The sequence below is a fragment of the Alexandromys fortis genome, unplaced genomic scaffold, assembly GCF_014885135.2.
Source record: "Alexandromys fortis isolate MF-2015 unplaced genomic scaffold, M_Fortis_MF-2015_v1.1 scaffold_39, whole genome shotgun sequence".
In the NCBI taxonomy this organism is placed as follows: domain Eukaryota; kingdom Metazoa; phylum Chordata; class Mammalia; order Rodentia; family Cricetidae; genus Alexandromys; species Alexandromys fortis.
Genome location: NW_026067918.1, coordinates 3,137,608 through 3,163,728, shown reverse-complemented (window position 1 = coordinate 3,163,728; position 26,121 = coordinate 3,137,608). Strand labels below are relative to the sequence as shown.

The 26,121-nt window shown below is 44.0% G+C and overlaps 1 protein-coding gene across 1 annotated transcript in view; it reads right to left on the bottom strand.

Annotated features, from left to right (window-relative positions):
* The window catches only part of Otud7a (OTU deubiquitinase 7A), a 247,082-nt gene that overhangs the window by 40,848 nt on the left and 180,113 nt on the right, over positions 1 to 26,121 (bottom strand). The window contains exons 5-6 of the mRNA XM_050140410.1: positions 8,773 to 8,955; positions 3,596 to 3,814 (exon numbers count right to left, since the gene is read on the bottom strand). Coding sequence (XP_049996367.1) covers positions 3,596 to 3,814; positions 8,773 to 8,955 — 402 coding nt within the window. The remainder of the gene's footprint in view (positions 1 to 3,595; positions 3,815 to 8,772; positions 8,956 to 26,121) is intronic.

The window sequence follows — 26,121 nt, the reverse complement described above, 5'->3', positions numbered from 1 at the left end:
AGGGGGAAGTGGTGTGGGACAATGGTCTGTATTCTGTCAATTATTTTTTTAATAAATGCTGACTGGCCAGTAGCTAGGCAGGAAGTATAGGCAGGACAGCCAGACAGGAAGTAGAGGTGGGGTAAGGAGAACAGAAGAATTTGGGAAGAGGATGCAGTTCTGACCTAGCCACAGAAGTAAGATGTGACTGCCTCACTGAATAAGGTACTGAGCCACGTGGCTAACATAGACAAGAATAATGGGCTAACGTAAGTTGCAAGAGTTAATAAGAAGCCTGAGATAATGGGCCAATCAGTTTATAATCTAATGTAGATCTCTGTGTGATTTCTTTGGGACTTAATGATTGCGGGAACCAGGCAGTACAGAAACCCCCGACAACAGTTATCGACAAATGAGAACACGTCATATGTAGCAGGTAGACCTCTAAGGTAGCCCTAGGAAATCTGCTCCAGGTGTACCTGGTAAAACACTCTACCCTTGAGGGTAGATGGGGCCTACATCATTAGGCTTTAATCCAAGGCCAAGTGAAGAAGCTTTGGGGAAGTCTGTTCTTGATTCTGGGTTGATCAAAGTGTTGTCTAGGTTTATCTTGACCTAAGTGGGTGAATTCTGCAAGGATGCTTTAATGGTCAGACGAAGCAGAGGAGAGGAGTTTGGAGCAAGACAGTACAGGGCAGATCATACAAAGGAGGGGAGGCAGGAGGGAGTCTCTGGCTGGCCTCGCACAGAAAACAGTGAGTGTCCACATATATATCTATCTAGTTTGAAAAAAGCCAGATGGCAAGGACCAGCACAGGACAGTCTTCTCGGTGGCCTTTGACAAAGCCAGTGTTGCTGTCCCTGGAACTCCACAAGACTCTGAGCTGCTGCTAGACTCACTTCACTAAACTTCTTTCTTCTTTCTCTAAAACCCACACCATCTTGCTCCTTCTTGGTGAAGAGTGAGTGGCTTGCGTCAGTGGCCTTGTCTGAATAGCCACCCGGATCTGTTGGGCTGGCATCTCCTGCAGCTGGTATAGTTACCACCAATTCCCTGGATTGCTCTGCTTGTTGCTCAGTCAATGGTGCAGAGGGAAGGAAGAGGGGATCTGCAGAGCCAGCCAGGTGTTTCTGAGGGCTGTCTAGCAGCCGAGATAACAATTTGTTCTCACTTACAACCTGACTTCCAGTATAGTGACATAGCCCTGTTCTAAAGCCAAGCATACCACTGGGGAAGCCACTTAAGTCTTGACCACAGGGCTTTTCAACACAAACAAGCCTCCATCCATTCCTTTATCTACATGTGTCTTCTACTCCTCACCTGGAGCATGTGGATGAGAATGACACCTGAATTATTCTGACAATCCTTGATATGAAACTAGTACACCTAGGTCTTAGGAGACCAAAATGCAAGAGATATCGACCCCCTGTGTGCTTTGTCTTTGCCTCAAAGACCCACATGCTACTCTTGTGCCCACAGCTCTACACCCAGAGCAAGAGTGAGCTAAACAGACACGCCAATGATCATCCAACCATTGTCTTTCTACTAGTGTGATGCTCTGGCCAGTCTGTATGGTAGAGGAAGAATGTGGTTAGAGTCTATTTCTCTAACCTCTTCTCTCCCCAATGCTATGATCTCTCCATACAATTGCTCATCTTTTCCTTATTTGAAAGGCACAAAGGTAGCAATGGCCTTGCTGGGTTATTTACAGACATGATACTAATTTTGGTATTTTTAACCTCTGCACATTGCTTGGCAAATATCCCATTTATGGATTCCTACCATCTCCTTAGATTTCTTTCATGACAGAATCTTGATTACCAATGTCCACCCTCTAGATATTACTCTTATCTTTTTCTGAAACACAGCAACATTTATTGTGCTTTGGCCAAGAACTGAGTTCTGCTTCCTAGCAGCATTGTTGCTGATGAAGCTCTCAGTAGAGCACTTTCTCTGCTGTCTGCTAAGATGTCACATCTAGGAGGTATCCCTCCCTGCTCTGCTGGGACAGGTTACCTAGGAGTCCCTCCAACAGTCAGGCCTCTGGCTGAATGCCAAGTGAGAAGCAGAAGGCTTTGTGTTCTACTTCTATCGGGGGGCAGCGGGAACAACTGCTGGTGACATGCCCTTGTTGCATGCTGGTAGTGAATCCCCCTGGGAGAAAAATCAGGTTTGATCAAGAAAGACCACCTGAGAAATCTCCGGTAGGAACAGATGGCCCAGATGTCTGAGTTCTGCATCCAAAACAGATTCAAGATGCTGCCTGAAATGATTAAGCCTCACAGGATACTCCAATCAGGACTTGATCATAACTTTAAATTTTCTTTAGGTTCCCATAAGATTATCAGTGCCCTCAACCAGCCAAAAGTAGCCTGAAATACTACGCCCACATTACCAACAAATGGACTATGGATATTTTCCTTTGTTTAAAAAAAAAAAGAGGGGGAAGTGGTGCGGGAGAATCGTCTGTATTCTGTCAATTATGTTTTAAATAAAAGCTGATTGGCCAGGCAGGAAGTACAGGCGGGTCAACCAGACAGGAAGTAGAGGCAGGGCAATGAGAACAGGAGTATTCTGGGAAGCAGGAAGCTCCCTCTGCAGTCTGCCCACACCACTGAAGATGCAAAATATGAGCTGTCCCACTGAGAAAAGTACTGAGCCATGTGGCTAACACAGATAAGAATAATGGGTTAATATAACTTATAAGAGCTAGCAAGAAGCCTGAGCTAATGGGCCAATCAGTTTATAATTTTATGGAGACTCTGTGTGATTTTCTTTGGGGCTTGCTGGCTGTGGGATACCAGGCAGGACATTAACCCCAACAAGCAGGCCCACATGCTACAGTGCTTGGGAAACTCTTTCACACAGATATCCGAGAAGCCCTTTGATGTTCAACTTTGCAGTTGTTTATAATGCAAGTGATGATGCTGAAAAGGTATTGCCCTTTCTCAGGATGAACCTACATCCGTTCAAACATTTGCTTTGAGTCATTGGTTGTACTGACTGAAAAGTCAAAGAGGACACATCTGGCTTCCTCCCTGCTTTCCTCACTGGCATCACAGGGTCATGAGGTAATGCTAGACAAGTCACCTCTCTGTTTCCTCGACTGGGAGGCCAGGAAGACTGTGACAGTTGGGAAGAGAGACACATGTCTGTCTTCACAGAGTCCCCATGGCCACCGGGGTTGTCACCTTTGCTGATGGGAAGCTGAAGTTCTAGGAACAGGATTTTCCATGTGCACAGAATTGGTAGGGTCTCCCATTTCTCTTCTAACTCAATCATATTGCCTATCCTTCTTCAGTTTCCATGGGATGGGAAGAGATCAAGGCCAAGTAGCATGGCACTTGTAGTCAGGAAAAATCTGGAATTCAGGAAGAAGGGAAATGATCTGGGAGGTACCAGCATGACTGCTTATCCAGCCAGTGCTCAGTGACAGAGTACAACAATCTTTAGAGCAGGGTTGGTACCAATGGAGAATTCTGATGGCCAATCCCAAGAACCCAGATCTTCCTCCTGCTCACTGGGAAAAAAGGCAGTCAGGCTGCTGCATAGGGGTGGGGTGAGTGACCGGGGTGGGTGCTGAGTAACAAGAGCCTGTGGGTAGCAGACACTCACCTGCCTGCTCCAGAGCTACCATGGTGGCCTGCTCGATCAGGTCCCGTTCGATGAAGCTCCTGAAGTCCTCACTGTACACGCTCAGGTCCGGCAGCTGGAATGTATAGATGGGCATCTCCAGTGGGAACTGCTCATTGCTGCATTCACTGGCTACGTGGGATCGGGCCAGGGAGACGATGGCTGAGCTGGCATGGGAAATCCCCCGGGAAAGGCGCTTCTCTGCTGATGAGAAGAAAGGAAAGACACAGGGACCACGTCACTGTCGATGTGGCTCTGAAGGTGCCTGCAGCCATGCTTGAACACTCACACACAGCACACATACTGCATATATGAAAACACACATGAGTACTCAGATTAGATAAATACATACCCGTACACTGTGAACATACAACACACATATATCCCCCCACATAATACACTTATGTAACACTATAAATGCACGACTGTACAAACATACCCAGATAGACAGACAGATGCAAATGTATGAACACATTGTACAGTAAAAACACACATGTAAATACACACACTGCAGACATTTATGCACACAGTATACAGAACTGTTGTAACTATCAATAAGTATATCTACATATACATACACATGACATTTTTAATATTTTTAATTTTTAAATTAGATTTATTCATTTTATTTTATGTGTATTTTCTTTGAATATATGTATGTGTACTGTGTGTATATTTGGTGACTGAAGAAGCCAGAGAAATGCATTGGGGCCTAAGAAACTGGAGTATGGATGGTTATGAACCACCATGTGTGTGCTGGGAATCAAACCTGGATCCTCTACAAGAGCAACACGTGCTCTTAACTGCTGCGCCATCTCTACACCTCCAATATGAGACTTTTAGACAACACATTTATCTACATATACACATACACAGGTACACACCATATAGTTTAAATATACATGTACATATATATGCATACATGCACACATACACAGGTATAAAATGTACTAGATACTACAAATATGAACACATATATCCCCATATACTCATGCATATGTACTTATATACTATGTGCATGGTATATATATATGAACATAGATGTAGATGCATATACTACATACACTATATAATATTTACATAGCACATATGTAACATGAACATACACAGGACACACTACACACAGGTACAGCTACATATATGCGCACTACACTATACACATATAGGAACATGTATGCACACGACACTCATGCACACAAGCTCATATCCTTCCCACATGAGCCTTTCTGTCTGCCAAGACTCTTCCACCTTGCAGGTCTGCCTGCTACTGGAGTAAACCTGGTGTGTGGCCTGCCTCAGCCAAGCCACGGAACCACTGAGAGCAGTGCTGCCACCTACTGGCAGGAGCAGCAGGGCTTGCTTTTGCTCCTGAGCTCCGTTTAACTCCACTCCTCAGAGCCTTCCTCTCGGGTCAGTGGGTGGGAGCTGGGAGACCATCTTTGTTTTCATGCACTTGCAGATTTAAGGCAAGAAGCACCCTGCTTAGGCTGCTCTGCTGAGGCCCAGGCTTTCCAGACATGGGCTACTTTATTCTAGCTTCTCTGATGAGCATTTCCCATGTGGGCATCCTGGGACCCACGGACGGAGGCTGTGCATGCTTTCTGTTCCAGCACTCTGGCGCTGTGGCCTACTCTGTTTTATTCTTTGTGGGCTCTCTGCCTCAACAATGGGAAACGCAGGGGCGGATGTCTCTCAAGTAAGGTCTGTTAAAGTGTGAGAACTCGAATGATCTGAAGCAAATGCATTTGTTTTCTGGTTGCAGTGAAACATACTTTTAATAGAGGACCTCGTGTTTAATGGTGACATTAACATAAACCAGAAATCTATTTTTATGGAGCCAAGGCTGGCCTTGAATTTAATATCCTCTTGTCTCATCCTCCAAGTACAGGAATTACAGGGTGCATCGCCCCTAACCAACAATTCTGGGCACATGACATAGGGACAGTCACTGTAGAGTCAGTGTCGGCGGCGTGGGCTTTCTCACAGCAGAAATCCTCTTATTCAGCTGAGGGAAGGAGGGCCCTTGGTGTTTAAGTGTGACTATGATCAACACCCTGTGGCAAATTCCTGAGTATATGCACACGAGTTCCAAGGTTGCTCACCTCCTTTTAGGCTAGCATCCCTGCTGCAAGGAAAATCACAGCCACTGCCTGCCTCAGAGCAAGACTTCCTACAGCCTCATTGTGTATCAGTGGCCATAAATGGCATTAATGAAATTCTGTCAAAGCAGACCGTCAAGTAGAGGTTTGCCTTGAGGACCTCATACATTTTCCCCATCTGAATGGACAGAAAGGTATGGAGATTGCATATTTTAGAATGAATAGTTTTAATTCACTTCAATTTCATTCTGAGACAGTATGATTAGGTTATCTTACATTTTGAGGAAAGAAAGAGAGAGGGGGGGGGAACTACAGAGGCCACTCAGAATGAGAGAGATGGAACAGGAGGTCTGGGTTGTCTGTCACTGGGACATGTCCCTGCTGCTTCCTGCACTGAGCTCAAATCCTTGATCCAATCCAAAGAAGAGAAAATCTGTGAGGTAGCTGCTCTCCTACATGCTTAACAGCGTACTAACAGTGAAGAAACAGAAGTAATACAAGTCTGTCAGCAGAATGGAAAAAGAGAAAAGAGCACATACATAGAAGGGGATAGTACTTATTAATACTATTATTAATAAATTAATAAAGATTAATTATTAATAAATTAACAATAGTTTTAGTTATAAAAATAATGAAATTGTGTTATTTATGATAACATGGATTAACCTAAGGGACCTACATTGAGTGCAAAAAGCCAGGCAGACCCCACAGATCTTGCTCTTTTATGCAGAGCTACCGTAGGATGGTGGTAAGCAAGAGTGGGTATGGGAGGGAGAGAGGAAACTGAGACTGGTGATTGACTATAAAACTGCATGTTTCATAACATAGCAGTGACCACAGTTCATAATTTACTGTAGTTTTCCAAGTTGCCAGAAGAAAATGTTTTGGATGTCTTCAGCAGAAACAGTAACTGGGATGACAGATATGCTAGCCCTCAGAGGGTTATTACACATTGGTCATATATATTGAAATATCTACAGCACCCATCCATGACTATGTACAACTATTATGTGTCAGACACAAAGACAAAAAAAACCAAGGCTTTAATAAATTAAAAATAAATAAATAAATAAATAAATAAATAAATAAAAAAAACAAGGCTGATCACCTTGCAGCTCTCTTACACAATTAGAGGAACAACTAGAGCCCACACTGCCTGCTTTTGACCTAATATACTCCAGTCTGAGGAGCTGATAATCATAGCACTACGTGCTCACAGGGAAACTGAGGAAACATCCGAGGCAGGCAGGCAAATAGAAGAATGTAAATGAAGTTCTTACATCACAGGAATCAGGCTGAACAGATTGAATTTAGAAATGAGCCTAGCAAATATGTTCAGAGAAATACAGAGAAGATGGTGAAATACTAATAATACTAAGAAATAATTTGGAATGAAAACCCAAGTGTTGACTCACACGAATGCCCAGGAGAAAGATGTAGGTTAGAATGCCAGGGCAAGCATGTCTCTTAGGAGACGAGAAGAGGAGCTTCAAGAAGACAGCTGAGGGCGTTTACAAAGAACTCAAGGAAATGAATGAGAACCGGGGAGTTTGCTCCACTGACAGAATTTTAGTCATGCAAACCTTTTCAGGCACTTAAGCTTTAAGAGATTCTCAGGAAAAATAAGATTTGAAGGCAGTATTTGAGTATCTTGAAAGAAGGAAATGAATGTAGCCACGTGTCTTTTAACAGACTGATGCCTTCTGAGAAATACGTCCCTGTGTGACTTCACACAGTGGCCTCACGCAGACCTGTGTGATCCAGCCCAGGCCTTCAATGTAACCTCTTGAGACTAGCTCATAGGCTGGGGCATTAATACTTTAAACATTTCTGTATGACAGAGTCCTCTGAACACAAAGTCGCCAGGCAAATGATACAGTGGGATTTACATACGGTCATGGGGAGGATCAGGTGCTGATTCTACAATCTGATAGCAAAGCCTATTGATTGATGGGGAAATGAACTAATGAAGAAAAAGGCATGAGGCAGAGAGGAGGAGGCCAACTAACAAGCAAACCACAAGGTGAAAGTTAAAACAAGATTCCAGTTTTCACCCTTCACACCCCTCAAAACACCAGCAAGGCAAAGTCATAGCAAGACCAGGCAGAGCCGGCAGGAGCAGAGCAAAGCCCTGGGTTTGCACTCAGTGAGCAGCAATGTGGTCAGGGAGATGACTACGTGAAGCCACAGCAAGCCCATTGCATGGCACTAGCCCGAAGGAGAGAAGCATCAGCATGAGATTTATAGGACTGAGCATTTCTTTAATGAAATTTATTTTCTTTATTTTCATTTTTTTATTATGTATGAGTGTTTTGCCTGCATATATGTATGTGTACCACCTGAATCCTGGTGTTCTACAAGGCTAGAATAGTGCATCAGATCCCCTGGAGTTAGAGATAGCTGTTAGTTGCCAGGGGGTTCTGGGAATTGAACTCAGGTCCTCTGGAAGAGCAGCCAGTGCTCTTACTCACCAAGCCTCTCAAACTTACGTCACAACATTTATTATGGGTGTGTGTGTGGGGGCGAAAACAAACAAATGTCAACACAAATGCAAGAAGACCCAGCATGGCCATTTATACAGATACAGAAGGTCTAAATAACCATGTAACAAGATGTAGCAACCAAAAGAATGAACTAATGCTTACTGCTCCATAATAAAAGCTATTTGTAAGCCACATGTCTCCCTGACTATTATTTGTTTGCATCATTTACAAGCTCAGCAGGAGAAGGAGGCAGGTAGACTTGGCTGATCAGTGGTTATTAAGAAAGTGAGAGCTGGGAGGTGGGACAAAGACCTTTCAAGATTCCTTTTTATAACCACTGTCACAAATATACCTTAGTCTGATGACGAAAAAGAACAGTAAAGAAGAAACACATGGAACAATGAACACGCCATTGAATGACTTGGAGGCTAAGCTGCCAGACATAACTGGAGGACCAGAGATATCTGTCAGGCGAAGCAGGACTCCCCCATGGGACGGGCCCGCCCTAAAGGCTTCAGTCACACTCCCCTGCTTTCCATGGGAGATGTGGAGCCGCATTAAGTCCCTCAGCTGGTACCTTGGGCAATATCGTCCTGCCTCTGCAGGCAGGGCCGCTCCACTTTGTGCCCTGGCTGGGGCAATTCTCGCTCGGGCTGCTTGGCACACCTCCCTTCATTGAACACGTGCGGCAGGTTGGCTGTGTGCACCTGTCGGAGTTGCTCATAGTCGCTTAGAGCAGCTGTCAAGTCCCAGTTCTTGCCTGTGGATAGAAATGACAAGAGATTATGACATGTATGGAGAAAAGGATGCTGTTGGGCAGGGTCTGAAAGCAGAATGGACACCCATAATCGAAGATGTAAAATACATGATTACAGCCCCTCTCATCACCGTTCATTCACAGACACATACACGCCTGTAAACATTATGTCTCTAATGTCCATCAAAGTGCAGCACTCAGTGAGGCTGTACCAGGCCTTACAGCACTGGGTTTTGGACAAAAGCCTTTTCAGTTCAGTAATGCTCCACCCCACCCCTCCACTTCCTCTAAGATACTCCCAAGAATGTCATTTATATATGGACATCCCTGGCCTTTCCATCACCACCCCCTGCCCCGTGCTGGGGATCTACTCCTGGGCTTCACAGTTCTCAGAAAGAGCTCTACAACAGGGCTGCTCATCCAGGCCTTCTAGATAAATTCTTGACTCTCATGACATTCCCTACTTAGTGGCTTAACTTAGCCATACCAAAGCATCCCAGGCCTAGTGCTGTCCAAGCAACCATTGGAATCCTCCACACACTGGCTCTGCTTACTTCCCACTGAGACACAGCAAAGGGCTGTAAGTACCTTTTATAGAAGGTGACATCCTGATTCCTCTCTTTCTCATGCCATGGGTCCTGCAGCCTAATCTTCATGACAGTCAACTGGTCTTGTAGGAACCCCAACTCTTTGTTTCCTCTGTGGTCTCAGAAATGGAAACTTCCCAGACTTCTCTAATAACTGCAGAGTCCTCTTATGGTGTACCCTGGGGTGCCTGCCTCTGCTTTCCTCTTTCTTTTTGGGGCTGCTACAGAAAGCAGGTCTGCCCACCTAGATAGGCCTTCCTACCATGGGGTCCTAATACTCGCTGCCTCTTTATCTTGGGATATTCATTCCCCAACCTGCACTGATTCCTCTAGTTTTCGGCGGACTCTTCTGAGATATATCACCTTTAGAAAAGATCCTAGTCACTATTTTTTTTTAATCTAAAATGTCACATACTCTGGTACCTAGCAGCATCGTTAGGTTAGATTAGGCAGAAATCCTCAAGAAATACCCGCACCTCTGACACACAGAAGAAACCCTATTGAAACCCGCATGGCAACTCTGTTCATGTAGAAAAAGTCACAAAGTCAATATTAATCAAAACTAGAGTGAACCAGCGAGTGCACACTCATCCGCATAAACAGCAGACTGCTATGTGGCAAGGTCAAGGCATTTAAATTTCACACAACACAGATGGTCCCAGGAGCACGTGGTCACGGGAGAGAAGAATGATCCTAGACACTTATGTGATCTGCTTTCATTTCTGAACTTCAAACATGTAATTCTAAACAACACACAATTTGCAGACATAGGCATGTATGATCAAATGCTCAAGGAAAGCAAGGGAAGAAAAAGAAACTGCAGGAGCGTGGATCCCTGGATGGAGGGGTGACATGGTGGTTAGGAAGAGAAGCATAAGGGTCCCAGTGTTCATGACTAAACCTTCTGAAGCTGGGTTGTTCAAAACTACAGAGCTAGGGGGGTGGAAGGGCCTGGCTTGGGAAAGGCCCTGGGTTTAATACTCACCACTACAAACACCAGCATCAACAATGCCCCAACACACAGAACAAAGCCAAACCTGCAATGCTTCCACAATTAATTATGCTACATATAACTTGGTGTTATCTTAGTATTTAATAAAAATAATGAATTAGAGTCAGTTAAGCTGTGGCAATCAGAAGAGCTCACACTCCTCATCATTAGCTTTCTGATCAAAGGTCAATTCCTTCTGCACATGGCAGCCAAGTCCAGGAGTCCAAGCTAGCAGAGGCTCTGTTCCACACAGTCATCCAGAAGTCCATGCATGTATACACAAGGTGATATGTGCCATCTTCAAAAAGTGCCAGCTCACTCAGTCAGGAAGAGGAGGAACCCAGAGGGCAGAGTTTCTTCTATGGGTTACTGTGATTTTTTCCTATGCCTTGTCTCCTCAGATAGGCTGCCATGGGCCAGGCCTGGAGTGTCTGTGCTGCTCTTTCTGCTATCCCATTGACATACCCACATGATGTTCAAGGGAGCCTGGGAAACGAGGCCTAGGAACCTGCTTAGGGAGAAGGAAGGGTGGATTTTGGTAAATAGCCAGTTGTTTGTACCTAGACAATCAGAAGATGGGAAATTAGTCAGATTGTACCAACCTGAGCAAGGACTCAAATATATGATGCTCACATACAATTTCTTGCTTCATGAAAACGTCTGCTGGATATTATGGGCCTGTGGGCTGAGGATTGGATGCCCCAACAATACAGAAGAACTCTGGGTGACTGTCCAGGCAGTGAGATGTCTCTGTCAATTCTAGAGTTTTGGAAGTTGCTTACAATGCACTTCCTGTTAACTTAGGTAATATTATATCCTTTAGTCCTTGATGGACTTGAATAATAGATAGTTACAGTTTTCCTTAGTTATGATAAAAGATAAAGTAGATATAAATATTATAATTGAAATTCTTGCTTGATACCTGTTTTGTTATAAGTAATTCTTCTGTGTTAAAGTTAAAACTTTCCTTTTTATTTAAACAGAAAAGGAGAGGTGATGTGGGATTCCCCTCCGTATGCTGTGAATACCATTGGTTAATAAAGGACTGTCTTGGGCTTACACAGGGAAAAATAGAGATAGGTGGGAAAAACTAAACTGAATCCTGGGAAAAAGAAGGCGGCATCAAAGAGATGCCATGTATCCGTGGCCAGGGACAGAAGCTAGAATTTTGTTGGTAAATCACAGCCATGTGGTGATGCACAGATTTATAGAAATGGGTTAAATTAATATGTAAGAGTTAGCCAATAAGAAGCTAGAGCTAATAGGCCAAGCAGTGATTAATATAGTTTCTGTATAATTATTTTTTGAGTCTGTGTGGCTGGAAAACGAACAAGTGGCCTCCTACAACTCAAGGGGGGAATGCAAGGATCTCCAAGGGAAGAGGAAATAGAAGAGATCTCATAGGTGGACTGGGGGAGGGTAGGGATGGAAACATGAGGGATCAAGCTGGGAAGTAGATGGAAGGGGAGAGTACCGAAAGAGATGCCTGGAAAGGGGGTTGGTCATTTTGGGATCAGGTAGAAACTTGGTACAATGTAAACTCCCAGGAATGTGCAAGGAGGACCCCAGCTAAGGACCCTAGCAATGATGGACCATAGCCTAAACTTGCCATCTCCTGTGACTGGGTGAGAGTTCCAGTGGAGGGACTGGGACCCCAGTTCAGTCACACATTTGATCTGCAGTCTGTCTTGCCTATGGGAAGTATGGGAGATGGAGAGTAAGGTGGCTGGGAGATTGTGCCAGTGGCCAACTATGACTGATCTAGTTTGAGACCTTTGGCGTTAGAGTGACCCTACTTCTGTCACTGCCTGGAGCCTGAGGACCCAGAGACCTAGGATACAGCCAAACAGGATCAGGGAAAAAAGTCTTGGTGCCTAGCTGATGGAGGTGGGTCTTCTTTCTATCTGTTGCTTTCATTGGTTAATTAATAAAGAAACTGCTTGACCTGATAGGACAGAATTTAGATAGGCAGAGTAGACCAAACAGAATGCTGGGAAGAAGGGAAGTGAGACAGTTGCCATAGCTCTCCTCTCCAAGATGGATGCAGGTTAAGATCTTACCGGTAAGCCACCACCTCGTGGTGCTACACAGATTATTAGATATGGGTTAATCAAGATGTGAGAGTTAGCCAGTAAGAGGCTAGAGCTAATGGGCCAAGCAGTGTTTAAAAGAATACAGTTTTCATGTAATTATTTTGGATAAAGCTAGCCGGGTGGCAGGACGCAGCTCGCTGCTCCTATTATAACACTTGGCCCAATTGCTATCAGAGAGGCTTTATTCAGTAACTGATGGATACAGACGCAGTGACCCACAACCAAACATTGGGCCAAACTCGGGAGATACTGTTGAAGAGAGGGAGTCATGAGTATAAGTCAGGGGGTCAAGGAAATTATAAAGGAACCCATAAAACAACTAACGTAGGCTCTAGGAACTCAGATTCTGGACCGACAGTCAGGGAGCCTGCATGGGATCACCCTAGGCCATTTACATATGTGTGACAGTTGTATGCTGTATTTGTGGGACTTCTAGTAGTGGGAGCAGGGCCTGTTCCTAACACTTTGGCTGGCTTTTGGGAACCTACTTCTCATACAGGGTTTCCTTGTCCAGCCTTAATACAAAGGGAGAAGTTTAGTCCTACCTCAATTTGATATGCCACACATTGTTGACACACGTGGGAGGCCTGTCCCTTTCTGAACAGAAACAAAGTAGTAGATTGGGGGTGGGGTGCGGCAGAGGGGAGTTAGGTGGAGGGGAAAGGAACTGTGGTCTGGATGTAAAATAAATGAATACATTTATTTAATAAAGAAAGAATATCCACAAGGCTTCAGTTCATATGTGTGGTAATATGATTTGTTTGTCTGGGTAACAGTTGGTTCCTTATCATTATTTATTTTGCCTTGAGACAGGGCCTTGCTGTATAGCCCAGGCTGGTTTTAAACTGCAAACCTGCCCTAGTCTCCCAAGTGCTGGAATTACCGGGCCTGTGCTACCATGTCCACCTTGACTTTATCTTTAGTGAGTATGTATATAACTCTAAACTACAATAGACAGTCACTTGATAATGCTTGGTAAAGGGAACCAAAGATACATTTCAGCCCTGGATGGTAACAGTGATAGCATTCATACTTCAAGGAAAGTAATGAAATGATCAATTTTACAACAATGTGAAGTACAATGCAGCTATTTATATCCTTATATTTGTTGGCTTATTAATAGGATTTACTTTATTTTCATTATGTGTATGTCTATGATATGAGTGTGTGTGTCTCTCTCTGTGTATGTGTGTGTGTGTAGAGGTCAGGGACACTGGCTCCCCTGGAGCTGGGTATAGGGAGTTGCTATAGGTGTCAGGAACTGAATTCAGGTTTCTTGCAAGAAGAGTATATGCTCTAAACCACCAAGTCAATGCTCCAGCCTCTAATTGGTATATTTTATGCTAAAGAAATAATTTCAATATACAAATTTCAATTTGACTATTTATCGTAAAGAAATTAAAGGAAAGCAGGTCAAAAATTGTATACACTTTCTGTTGACACAGTCCACAAATAAAATCACTTTATTGTGATATGAATGTAGATGTACTTATGTACTTACATACTGAGAAAGTATACCAATGAACCCCATCCATGCTTATAAACACAGTATAATTTTTTAAGACTTTGCATATATTTGTGTTCTCTACATTCAGAAAATAATTAATCTAAGCATCTGTGCAAATGTAGGGAGAAGCATTGTCACAGTAGCTGAAGAAATTGTTAAACTGAAAAGCCAAAAGCTATAGGTAAGGATGTACACAGGCTGAGTACATGGAGACACTCCTGAGTGTCAATGACATAAAAATGAATGAGAACTACTGTGTGCTTTGCGGGAAGCTAATAACTGGATCTAAGCATGCATGGAACAGCTGTAGTGACATGTGATGGCTGAGGTGCACTGGGGAAATTGGGGCTGTACCAGGAAAGAGAGATGGGCACAAGGTGGCAGCAGAACACAGCTTTCCTGGAGATGCTCTGGCATGTAGTCTCTGGAAAGATGCCCTCTGTTGGGGAGGTACAAGTATAGCAGCGGCCTAAGGGAGGGGGAGGCTGCTCATCTAGAAGGGAAGGAGCACCAGACAATACCCAGGAGAGACAGATGGAGAAGGAACCCAGGGGCTGCGGTGGCTCGTTTGTCATGTAGACCTGTGCTGTGAGCTGCTAGACAAGCCCTCAAATGTGTCTCTGGGCACACTGGGTAAAGATCTCCCTGGATGAGCAGAACATCTGTATCTGTAGGCTGAGGGAAGCTGTGCAGCCTTCCAGGGGTGGTTGGGCTTCAACCAGTTGTCACCGGAGTGGAACAAGAGGCTTACAAAGGAGGCAGCCCTGCTGGCAGGGGAGAGCTGGCTGTCTCCATTAGCCTTCCTGGCTTATTCCTTGTGATAAGTTTAACTCATTCCCACCTCTTTCTTCCCTTCTGTATATACATATTTGTCAACCCACAGGAAATACGTAGATATGGACTGAGAGCAGACAGTCTCCAGCTCAGAGAGCTTGGGGTCAAACCAGCACAAAGCTGTGTCTGATCAGTTCCTGGAGATGTGGGGGGTGGGAGTGGGTGGAGAACAGGCTATGCAAAATAGGCAGGTTCTAGATCAGTGATTGGAGTCAAATATCAGATAGCCTGCATATCATATATTTATTATTATTCATAACAGTAGCAAAATTAGTTAGGAAGTAGCAACAAAATAACTTTATGGGCTGGGTGGTAGGGGCACACACCCTTAATCCCAGCACTTGGGAGGTAGAGGCAGACAGCTCTCTGTGAGTTCGAGGCCATCCTGGTCTATAAGAGCTAGCTCCAGGACAGCTAGGGCTGTTACACAGAGAAACCTCGTTTCGAAAAAAAAAATATATGGTTGGGGATCACCACAACTTTAAGAACTATACTAAAGTGTTGCAGCATTAGGGAGGTTGAGAACCACTGTTCTAGACAAACTCTGCTTGTTTGAACTTACTCAAAATGACTGGATATTTAGAACTGGGGTAATAGACCAGAATCAGAGCCTTTGCCTAGCTTGTGTAAGGCTGTTGACTCCAAGCACCACAAAAGAAATCAGGGGTGTCAACTTTTGAGTTTGAAGATGGCATACTTTTGAGCTAATGCACCTCATACTTCGACAAAAAAATAGACAAGCAAGGGGTCACAGAGTCAACCTTTGGCTCATTTGAATAACACAAGGTCAGTAGGACCAAAACCATAGTCTCCTAGGTAGAGTTTTAGAAAACATTTAACTTTATGTTAAAGTCTCATATGGATTAAAAAATAGACAAGTGAGTGTGTTCAGGGAATGACTATCTCCTGCGGTCACATGCTTCTGCCATTCACCCAAGTGTCCAGGCAACGCCATGCTTTGACTGTCCCTGTGGGGGTGTCGGGAGAGGGGGCTTTTGGAATAGCATGCCATGGAGTAGAAAGCTGTAATTAACTTGTGGTTCAATCCTTCTCAGTGAGCTGAATCCTCCTCCCTTTAGCCAGTCTGAAGCTACACACCGAAATCAGCAACAGCAAAGAGCAGCAGCTTCATTAACCCAAGGCACAATTGGGATACTTACTGCCCCCCAGAAGTGTGTGGGTACCCACATGTGTGTGCATGCTAGAGTCTTGGCCCCAGCTTCGAGCATTTGGGAGGTGGTGATGTCTTTGTAAGGTGGGGCTAATGGGAGGAATTTAGGTTACTGGAAGCACACTCCAAGGGAATTATGGACTTCCTTCCCTCCCTCCCTTCCTTCCTTCCTCCCTCCCTCCCTCCCTCCCTCCCTCCCTCCCTCCCCCCCCCCCTGTCTGGCTGGTAAAGATGGGCGGTTTTGCTCTGAGACATGTGGCTGCCATCAGATGCTGCTTCACCACTGGCCGAGGACAAAGGCACCTAATAATTATTGACCCGAACCTCCCAAGCTGTGCACCTTCCGTCTTTCCAGATTACCTCCTATCTTTGCTATAGTGGTGGAGAACTGGCTAACATGACTAAGCCAGACTCCAATTGCTACAAAGCTTAAGAGAAAATGAAATCAGCTCTCAATGCGAGTCTAGATTTACATGACAGTGAAAGTATGCTCTGCTGAGGCTCATAGGGGCCTTCTTAGAGGGCTTCCTGCCAAGGGCACTCATTGTGGAGTGCCCACTCTTCTGTGTATCCTGCGCTGTCCATCTGCATGGGATTTAAGACCCCATTCCTTTCAGCTAAATTGTTTTAGTTAAAATTCCCTAGGTAGACTTGAAAAAACTACAATAAGATTGAACTAAATCCTGCAGATCTGAGAAATAAATCACTTCACGTTTCTTGGATGTTGGCCAAGCTGGCCCCCAGGAGGAGTTTTAATATGCCACTTGGAAAAAAAAAAGTCTTCTAGCTCTTTCTATCCGTTTATTTTTTTCCTGGAAGTCTACCATGGAAGTCTACAGTGTCCATGTACCGCAAGGTAGACAAGGAAGGCTGCTGGCACTGGGGTCCAAGTCTCACACCAGGGCCCAAGGCTCGCCTTGAGAAGGACCAGCCTCCACGGAATCCATGAGCACATAACATAGTGCACATGAGCAGCTGTCCGTGGGTGGTCAGCCCATCCACACAGCAGAAAGGCTGATGGGCTCTAAGGATATTTTCTGCTTGCTCAGAATCAAAGACATCCTGCTGAGATCCTGTCTATAAAAGAGTGGAGGCATATTAATGTAGCAAGTGGGATCTGGGGGAGCTGTGACTTTTCCCAACCAGGTGTGGTGATGGAGGAACTGTGTTGTGTATAGAGTGGAGGGCACCCTATTCCCAAGAGACCATGTCCACTAAAGAGGTCGTGCCCATTGAAGAGGCTACATTCACCAATTGTGTCTATCCAAGTGGCTGTGTCCAGTGAAGAGGCTGTATTCACCAATTGTGTCTACTCAGGAGACTGTGTCCACTGAAGAGGCTGTATTCACCAACTGTGTCTATCCAAGTGGCTATGTCCTTCAGGGAGTTTGTGCCCAGTACAGAAGCTGGATCTACCTGGAGACTGTCTACTTAGGAGACTATGTGTACCTAGGAGGTTATGTCTGACAAAGAGGCTGCACCTCTTCCAAAGACCATTAAGCATGGAGTACGTATCTACCTAGGAGACCCCATGAAAGCCCAAGTCTTCCCAGGAGACCTAGAGGGCTATGCCCACCAAGCAGTCTGTGTATCAGGAAGCAATGCTAATGAAGTCTGCCGAAATCCAGGGGTGCCTAGTCCATGGTACTACTAAGGCAAGTAAATAGGTTCCTCACGGGTGACTGCAGGCAAAGGGTCCTTCCACAGCTATTTGGAGGATAAAATTTTCAGTTATTAGAATGATAATATTAACCATACCATGAACCCATGAACCTGCACTGTTGTGTCATCTGCAGATGACCTGAGAGGGTAGTCTGTGCTTGGAGTGCATAGGGTGTGGCTGTGGTAAAGATAATGGATATATATATGTATGTATATATACATACATATATATATCCAATTTCTTTCTGTTGTTGATGGTGGCTTGAATATTGGTATTGGGACTGAATGCCCAGTTGTGTGCTCATTTGGACATGTCTAGTCAACCTGTAGCAGAGGCACAGTCTGGACACTGCCCATCCCATCAGCATGGCCATCCCGTTCTTTCCTCATCAGTCCCCCGTCGTTATTTCCCATACCTATAATATTATCACACGCCGAGAAGCTTACAACAACGTTTAATTTTCTTATGATTTTGGAGACAAGCTGTCCAGAGGCCTCAGCTAATTTCCTTGTTCCAAGTCTTACAAGGCTGAAGTCAAGGAGTCAGCAGGGCTGTGCTCTGTCCTGGATGCTCTTAGAAGATGGTCTGCTTTGAGGTCTGATTCTATCCCAGGTTGCTGGAGTACTGAGTTTCTGCTTCCGTGGCAGTCACCAGCCAAAAGTCAGCTTTAGGCACCACTCAGGACTTCTGGCCGGTGGTTTCACCGCCATTGTCAAGCAAGCAATGGAGGCTGCTTTACTGAAGCATCTCCTGTCCTCTTAGCTCCCTGTGAATGAGGTCTTCATCTGTTTCCAAGGAACCCCTGGTGTTACCTTAGGTCTACCAGATAAAGACATAATGTCTGTTAAAATCAAATGATTATCAGCCTAAGTCCCATCTGCTGAGTTCTTCTGTGGCACTACAGTCGCCCCTCTTTATCTGAGGAAGATGTGCCCTAAAACTCGTGGGAGATGGCTGGAGCTGTGGGTGTGCCCAACCCTCAGAGCAGGTCTGAGAAGCCGCCATCTTCCTTCCCACTTCCAGGAATCACTGCAGCCCTCTCTATTTTTTCCCAGAGCCACCACCTCTACTCTTGTGCTTTGGGGTCACTATCAGGTAAAATGAGGGCCACCTGAGTCTATGCACACTATATGTGGTGATTCATGTCCTAGTTGTGTGCGTGTGTGTGGGAATAGCATAGTGCAAACTATGAATTATAATTACCAATTATTTTTTTGAATTTTCAATTTAATAGTGAACTGTCATTGGCTATCAGCAACAGAATTTATGGAAAAGGAAAACAAAGAGGGGGGCAAGACTGTACCTATGCCAGCACATGGCTCAGTATTAGGGAACAGAAATCTCTAGAGTCATCCTGTTTACCAGGCAGGGTTGCGCTGGAGCTTTGAACAAATGGACCCTGGAAATACAGTGCTGCTTGATGTCTTCACTCTGACTCAGAATAAGACGTCTGAGACTCATCCATGTCGTGACATGCATCAGTAAGTCATTCATTTTCATTGTATGTAACACAGGAAGGTGTGCTTTTCCATGTACATGCTTGCAGATTTTGACAGCAATAGAATTGTTATAAATCCCTTCAGGCACGAGAGTCCTTGCTGTAAACATACCTTTTCAATTTTTTAAATCTATTAAAAGTCTCATCTTTTAGAGAATTTCCAATGTGCAATACAATATTAACTACAGTCAGTCTTAAACCTATGGCAATTCATTGGAGATCCATCCGGGAAGCTTTCTCCTTTCCCAAGCTTTGGCCCAGGATCTTAGCCTTCAGGACTCCCAGGATGCTCAGCGCTGTCTCCTCACACCATGCAACCTGGGAGCTTCTGTGTAGAGTGCTCATCCTGGCAGGTGTCCTGCTGGTTTTGGGCATTTTCTCATGGGAGCTTTTCAATGTATGAAAAAATAGACACAAGACTGTAATGGTTCTACCAGAATCCACAGCTCAGCTCCGGCAGGAATCAACTCATGGTTTCTCGTTTCCCTTCTACTCTCATCAGTGTTACCATGTATCACGGTATCATTTCATCTGTCAGTATGTCAGTCTGAACCCTTCTCTTCACACTAGCATAGTAAAGCACACTTACAGGCAAACATCAAGAACTACTGATATCCTCAGCTGCCCAGTAACGCTGTGTTTCAATTCCCAGCTTGTCTTGCATTTTTTTGTTTTTCAATATTTGTGAATAAGCTTTTAATCAATGTACCTACATTATCACTTGTTCATAGCTCTCATGTCTTTCTGCATATGTGTGAGTGAAGACATACAGATGTTAGGGTCTTGGATGTCAGTCCTCACACTTAAAGGCAGAACTTCTTTCTTGTCACTGTTGTATATGCCAGACCAGCACCCCCCTCCCTGAGCTCCCAGGGATTCTCCTGTCTCCACAATCCATCTTGTTGCAGGATTGCTGGGGTTACAGATGTATCCTATTGTGTCTGGATTTACATGGGTTCTGGGATCTAAACTTAGTTTCTCATACTTGTGAGACAAGTTCTTTACCCACTGAGCCATCTCCCAACCCTCTTAAGTCTTTTTAAAATCTATACCAGGGTGAACGAACTGGCTCATAGTCTGGCTTCCTGCTGTGCCTGTATGCATGCATATGTGTATGTGTGCATGTGTGTGTCTTTCTCTGTGTGAGTCTGTGTGGGTGTGAGAATGTGTGTAGGCTTCTCAGGTGCCATCTAGCATGTTTTAAGGAAGAGTCTCTCATAGGCCTGGGGCTTATAGATTAGGCTAGGCTAGTTGGTCAGTGAGCTACAGGTAGTCACCTGTCTCTGCCCACCCAATGTTGAGATTACAAGCACATCCTACCATACCTGGCTTTTTAATGTGGGATATGGGGATCAAACTCAGGTCCTTGTGGTTGTGAGCACTTTACTGACTTTGCCACCTGCCCAGTTGTGGAGGTTGGCTGCCCAGAGAAGAAGCATTTAACCTCAAGTAGCCAGGTGGGACAGACCCTCTTAACATGAGAAAACAGGTCAGCAATGTTCCTGGGTTACAGCCTTCCCAAACATCCAGGAAATAAGGAAAATAAAAGCCACGTAACTGACCACAGCCACAAAAAGGGAAGTTACCACCAATGGTGGCAGACAGCTTTTAAGAGTATTTGGATATTTTCCCTCATCCAAACAAAGAATGTGTCCTGAATGGGACCAGGCCAGAGGAGGGATCTAAAAAGTTTGGTCATTTGAGCTCGTGGGAGCTCCTGAACTCTGGACCCACAGCTAGGGAGCCTGCATGGGACCGACCTAGGCCCTCTGAATGCGGGTGACAGTTGTGTGGCTTGGTCTGTTTGTGGGGTCCCTTGAGTGGGATCAGGACCCATCCCTGGCACTTGAGCTGGCTTTTAGGAACCTATTCCCCAAGCTGGGTTGCCTTGCTCAGGCTTGATGCAGAGGGGAGAAGCTTGGTCCTGCATCAACTTGATGTGCCTTGCTTTGTTGACTCCCATGGTAGGCTGGCCCCTTTCTGCGTTGGAGAGGAAGGAAAGTAGATTGGGGCAGGGAGAGTAAATGGGAGGTAGGGGGAGGGAGTGGGAGGAGAGGAGGGAGGGAAACTGTGTTTAGTATGCAAAATAAGTGAAAATTTTTAATAAAAAATATTTACTTAGAAAAAAAGTTCATGGGGAAGTCATTTCTGCTTTGTCATTTTAGGCTGGGGCTGGAGATGGGGCTGAGTGGTAGAGCCCACACTTAGTATGCTCCAGGCTCTGGTTTCATTCTCTGCCACACAAGAAAAATGAAAAAAGATTTAGTGGAATGGAGCAGAATGACAGGGCTCTTCCAAAATCAGGGGTCCCCAGGCAGGCGGCTGTGCTATCACTGCCTAGCCATTTGGGCTCTCTGTGGTTGCCAGTTAAGATGCTCTCTGGGCAGCAATGTGGATCCGCTCTACTGGGATCCCATGGTCAGCTGGTAGACAGTGTGGCTTTTACCGAAAAAGGTCTTCCCTCACCTCCCTCCTTTCTTGTGGAGTATTTTCACAATAATCTCAGTCAACAGATGCTCTCCCCACACCATGGGCATGATTTCAAGAGCCCAACATAAATGTCAGTGAATGACCTGTCACTGTGACTGTCAAACAACTGGCCTTTCTGTGTGAATTGGACCAAGAAACTATATTAGAAGCAGTTTCCAAAGCTACATAATTTTCAAGCCTAAGAGACCAGGAAAAGAGGGTATGCTTCCTCAGAAACAGCCTGAAGAATTCTCAGTTTCAAACGATCAGTTCAACTAGTTACCATACACACATCTGCAGTTGGCTGGGTAGCTCACACAAGGGACAGGGATATTCTTTGTTCTATGTCTCCCAGGGTAGCCCGGAACGACGAGGCTCAAGTGTTCCTCATGTCTCAGGCTACCAAGTAAGGTGGAACTGCAGGTGCATACCGTGCCTGGCTCCTTCCTTGTCCCTTCTTTCCGAGGAAAAGAATCTAATTTATTCACTTTCATTTTATTTGGCTTTCCAAATTCCACGAAGATTCTGGACAGTCACACAAACACAAACAAGATAAAACCAACAACCATGAGATGTTAATTTCGCATTACTGGTTTTCCTAAGCTAGATCTTGCTGCTTTGTTCAGGAGTTGTTTTCTGTGGTGAAGAAGGCAAGGCGTGGGCTTGTTGCTGGGACACCTTGGAGGAGCTTTGAGGCCTATCTTTCACAGTTAGTACAGAAGAGAAGTGCTGCTTTCCCTTCAGGTAGGGGTGGGGGCTTCAGGAGCAACTCCTGTACGTGGCTCCCTTTCAGAAATCTTCCTAATTAACTTCTGATGTATGCACAGTGGCCAGACAGTGTCTAGCACATAGATGTTCGCCACATTCTTTTTTCTTTGCTTTCTTCCTTTATTTTTTTTTTAAGTTTTGCAATCTATTAGAGTATGGATGACATCATTGGAAAAATAAAGGTTAATTAGGCACCTCATTAAAGGATTTATTAAGCCATTCCTTCAGGAATTATGGAAAACACGCTGGCATCTTTCTGTGTGTGGGGGGAGTGCTGTGTAGCTGCAAGAGGTAGAGCATACAGAGCCGGGGGTGGGCGATGCAGCTTTTGTAGAGGGAGCAGAGGCTTTGGGGGTCTGAGCTAGGTTCAGATGCTGGTTCTGAACAGGAGGCAGTGGGCTCTGCTCTGCCCTGGCTGTGGAACCTCTGGAGAGTTTTCTTGGCTTCAGCTTTCCCAGCTACTCAATTGCAAATCTAACCTCTCCATTGCTAATTCATTGTGAGCAAAGACATGAGAGCATATTTGAAGAATCCAGTGTCTGGCATGTAACAACATCCCTATTATATATTTTGTGAAGACCTACTGGAAGAAAGGAACGCAAAGGCCCAAACACAAAGAAATAGGGAAAAAGATGGTTAATTACCCTGATTCGTACAAGACGCACTGTGTGCATGCTGAAGGGCACACCATGCCCCAGTAACGCTACAATTTTAAGTTAATCAAATCTTTCAAAAACTGCCCTATAGACACCATCATTAAAAATGTTATTTTCTTTGTTTTAAAAAACTTCTAATTAAATGGGGGAATAAGTCCTGGAGTTTCATTTTCTTTTCTTTTATTATTGATTTTTGTTGAGCTTTACATTTTTCTCTGCTCCCATCCCTGACTCTCCCCTGCCCCCTTCACTCCTCCCCTAAGGTCCCCATGCTCCCAATTTACTCAGGAGACCTTATCTTTTTTTACTTTCTACTTCCCATGTAGAATAGATCTATGTAAGTCTCTCTTAGTGTCTGCATTGTTGTCTGAGTTCCCTGGGATTGTGGTTTGTAGGCTCGTTTTCTTTGCTTTATGTTTAAAAACCACTTATGAGTAAGTACATGTGATTCTTTCTTTCTGTGTCTGGGTTACCTCACTCAAAATGATGTTTTCTAGCTCCATCCAATTTCCTGCTAAATTCAAGATGTCATTATTTTTTTCTGCTGCTTAGTACTCCATTGTATAAATGTACCACATTTTCCTTATGCATTCTTCAGTTGAGGGGCATCTAGGTTGTTTCCAGGTTCTGGCTATGACAAACAAAGCTGCTATGTAAATAGCTGAGCACATGTCCTTGTGGCACGATTGAGCATCCTTTGGATATATACCCAAAAGTGGTATTATTATTGGGTCTTAAGGAAGGTTGTTTCCTAATTTTCTGAGAACTCGCCACACTGACATCCAAAGGGGTTGTACCAGCTTACAATCCCACTAGCAATGCAGAAGTGTTCCCTTTACCCACAACCTCTCCAGCATAAGTTGTCATCACTGTTTTTGATCTTGGCCATTCTTGCAGGTATAAGATGGAATCTCAAGAGTTGTTTTGATTTGCATTTCTCTGATGACTAAGGATATTGATCATTTCCTTAAGTGTCTTTCAGCCATTTTAGATTCCTCTGTTGAGAGTTCTCTGTTTATGTCTGTACTCCATTTTTTAAAAATTAGATTATGTAATCTTTGGATGACCAATTTCTTGAGTTCTTTGTATAATTTGGAGATCAGACTGGAGTCTGATGTGGGGTTAGTGAAGATTTTTTCCCATTCTGTAGGTGGTCGTTTTGTCTTGTTGACTGTCTCCTTTGCTTTACAGAAGCTTTTCAGTTTCAGGAGGGCCCATTTATTGTTTCTCTCTGTCTGTGCTGCTGGGGTTATATTTAGGAAGTGGTCTCCAGTGCCGATGTGTTCAAGTGTATTTTCCACTTTCTCTTCTATAAGGTTCAGTGTGGCTGGCTTTATGTTGAGGTCTTTGATCCATTTGGACTTGAGTTTTGTGCATGATGACTGATATAGATCTATTTTCATTCTTCTACATGTTGACATCCAGTTATGCCAGCACCACTTGTTAAATATACTTTCTTTATTCCATTTGATAAATTTTGCTTCTTTGTCAAAAGTCAGGTGTTCGCAGATGTGTGGATTAATATCCGGGTCTTCTATTTGGTTCCATTGGTCCTCCTGTCTGTTCTTATGCCAATGCCAGGCTGTTTTCAGTACTGTACCTCTGTAGTAGAGTTTGAAGTCAGGACTGTGATGCCTTCAGAAATTCTTTTATTGTACAGAATTCTTTTGGATATCCTGGGTTTTTTGCTTTTCCATATGAAGTTGAGTACTGTTCTTTCGAGGTTTTGAAGAATTTTGCTGGGATTTTGATGGGCATTGCATTGAATCTGTAGATTGCTTTTGGTAATATTGCCATTTTTACTATGTTAATTCTGCCTATCCAGGAGCATGCAAGATCTTTCCACTTTCTGGTGTCTTCTTCAGTTTCTTTCTTCAAAGATTTAAAGTTCTTGTCATATAAGTCTTCCATTTGTTTCAAGGTATTTTATGTTATTTGTGGCTATTGTGAAGCGTGTTGTTTCTCTGATTTCTTCCCCAGCCCTTTTATCATCTGTGTATAGGAGGGCTACTGATTTTTTTGAGTTAATCTTGTATTCTCCTACATTACTGAAAGTGTTTATGAGTTATAGAAGTTCCTTGGTAGAATTTTTGGTATCACTTATGTAAGCTATCACATAATCAACAAACTGTGAGAGGTTGACTTCTTTTCCAATTTGTATTCCCTTGATCTCCTTTTGGTGTCTTATTGCTCTAGCTAGGACTTCAGGAACTATATGGAATAGATATATAGAGAATGGAAAACCTTGTCTTGTTCCTGATTTCAGTGGAATTGCTTGAAGTTTCTCTCCATTTAGTTTGATGTTGGCTCTTGGCTTGCTGTATATTGCCTTTATTATGTTTAGGTATGTTCCTTGTATCCCTGCTCTCTCCAAGACCTTTATCATGAAGGGATGTTGTATTTTGTCAAAAGCTTTTTTTTTGGCATCTAATGAGATTATCATGTGGCTTTTCTATTTCAGCTTGTTTATATAGTGGATTACGTTGACAGATTTTTGTATGTTGAACCATCCCTGTATCTCTGGGATGAAGCCTACTTGATCATGGTAGATGATGATTCTGATGTGTTCTTGGATTTGATTTGCCAGTATTTTATTTAGTATCTTTGCATCAATGTTCATGAGTGAGATTGCTCTCTAATTCTCTTTAGTTATGTCTTTTTGTGGTTTGGGTATCAGGGTAATTGTAGCCTCATAAAAGTAGTTTGGCAATGTTCCTTCTGTTTCTATTGTGCGGAATAATTTGAGGAGTATTGGTATTAGTTCTTCTTTGAAAGTCTTGTAGAATTCTGAGCTGAAACCATCTGGTCCTGGGCTTTTTTTTTTTTTTTTTTTTTGTTGGGAGACTTTTGATGACTGTTTTTATTTCTTCAGCAGTTATAGGACTGTTTAACTTGCTTATCTGGTCTTGATTTAATTTTAGTAAGTGATATT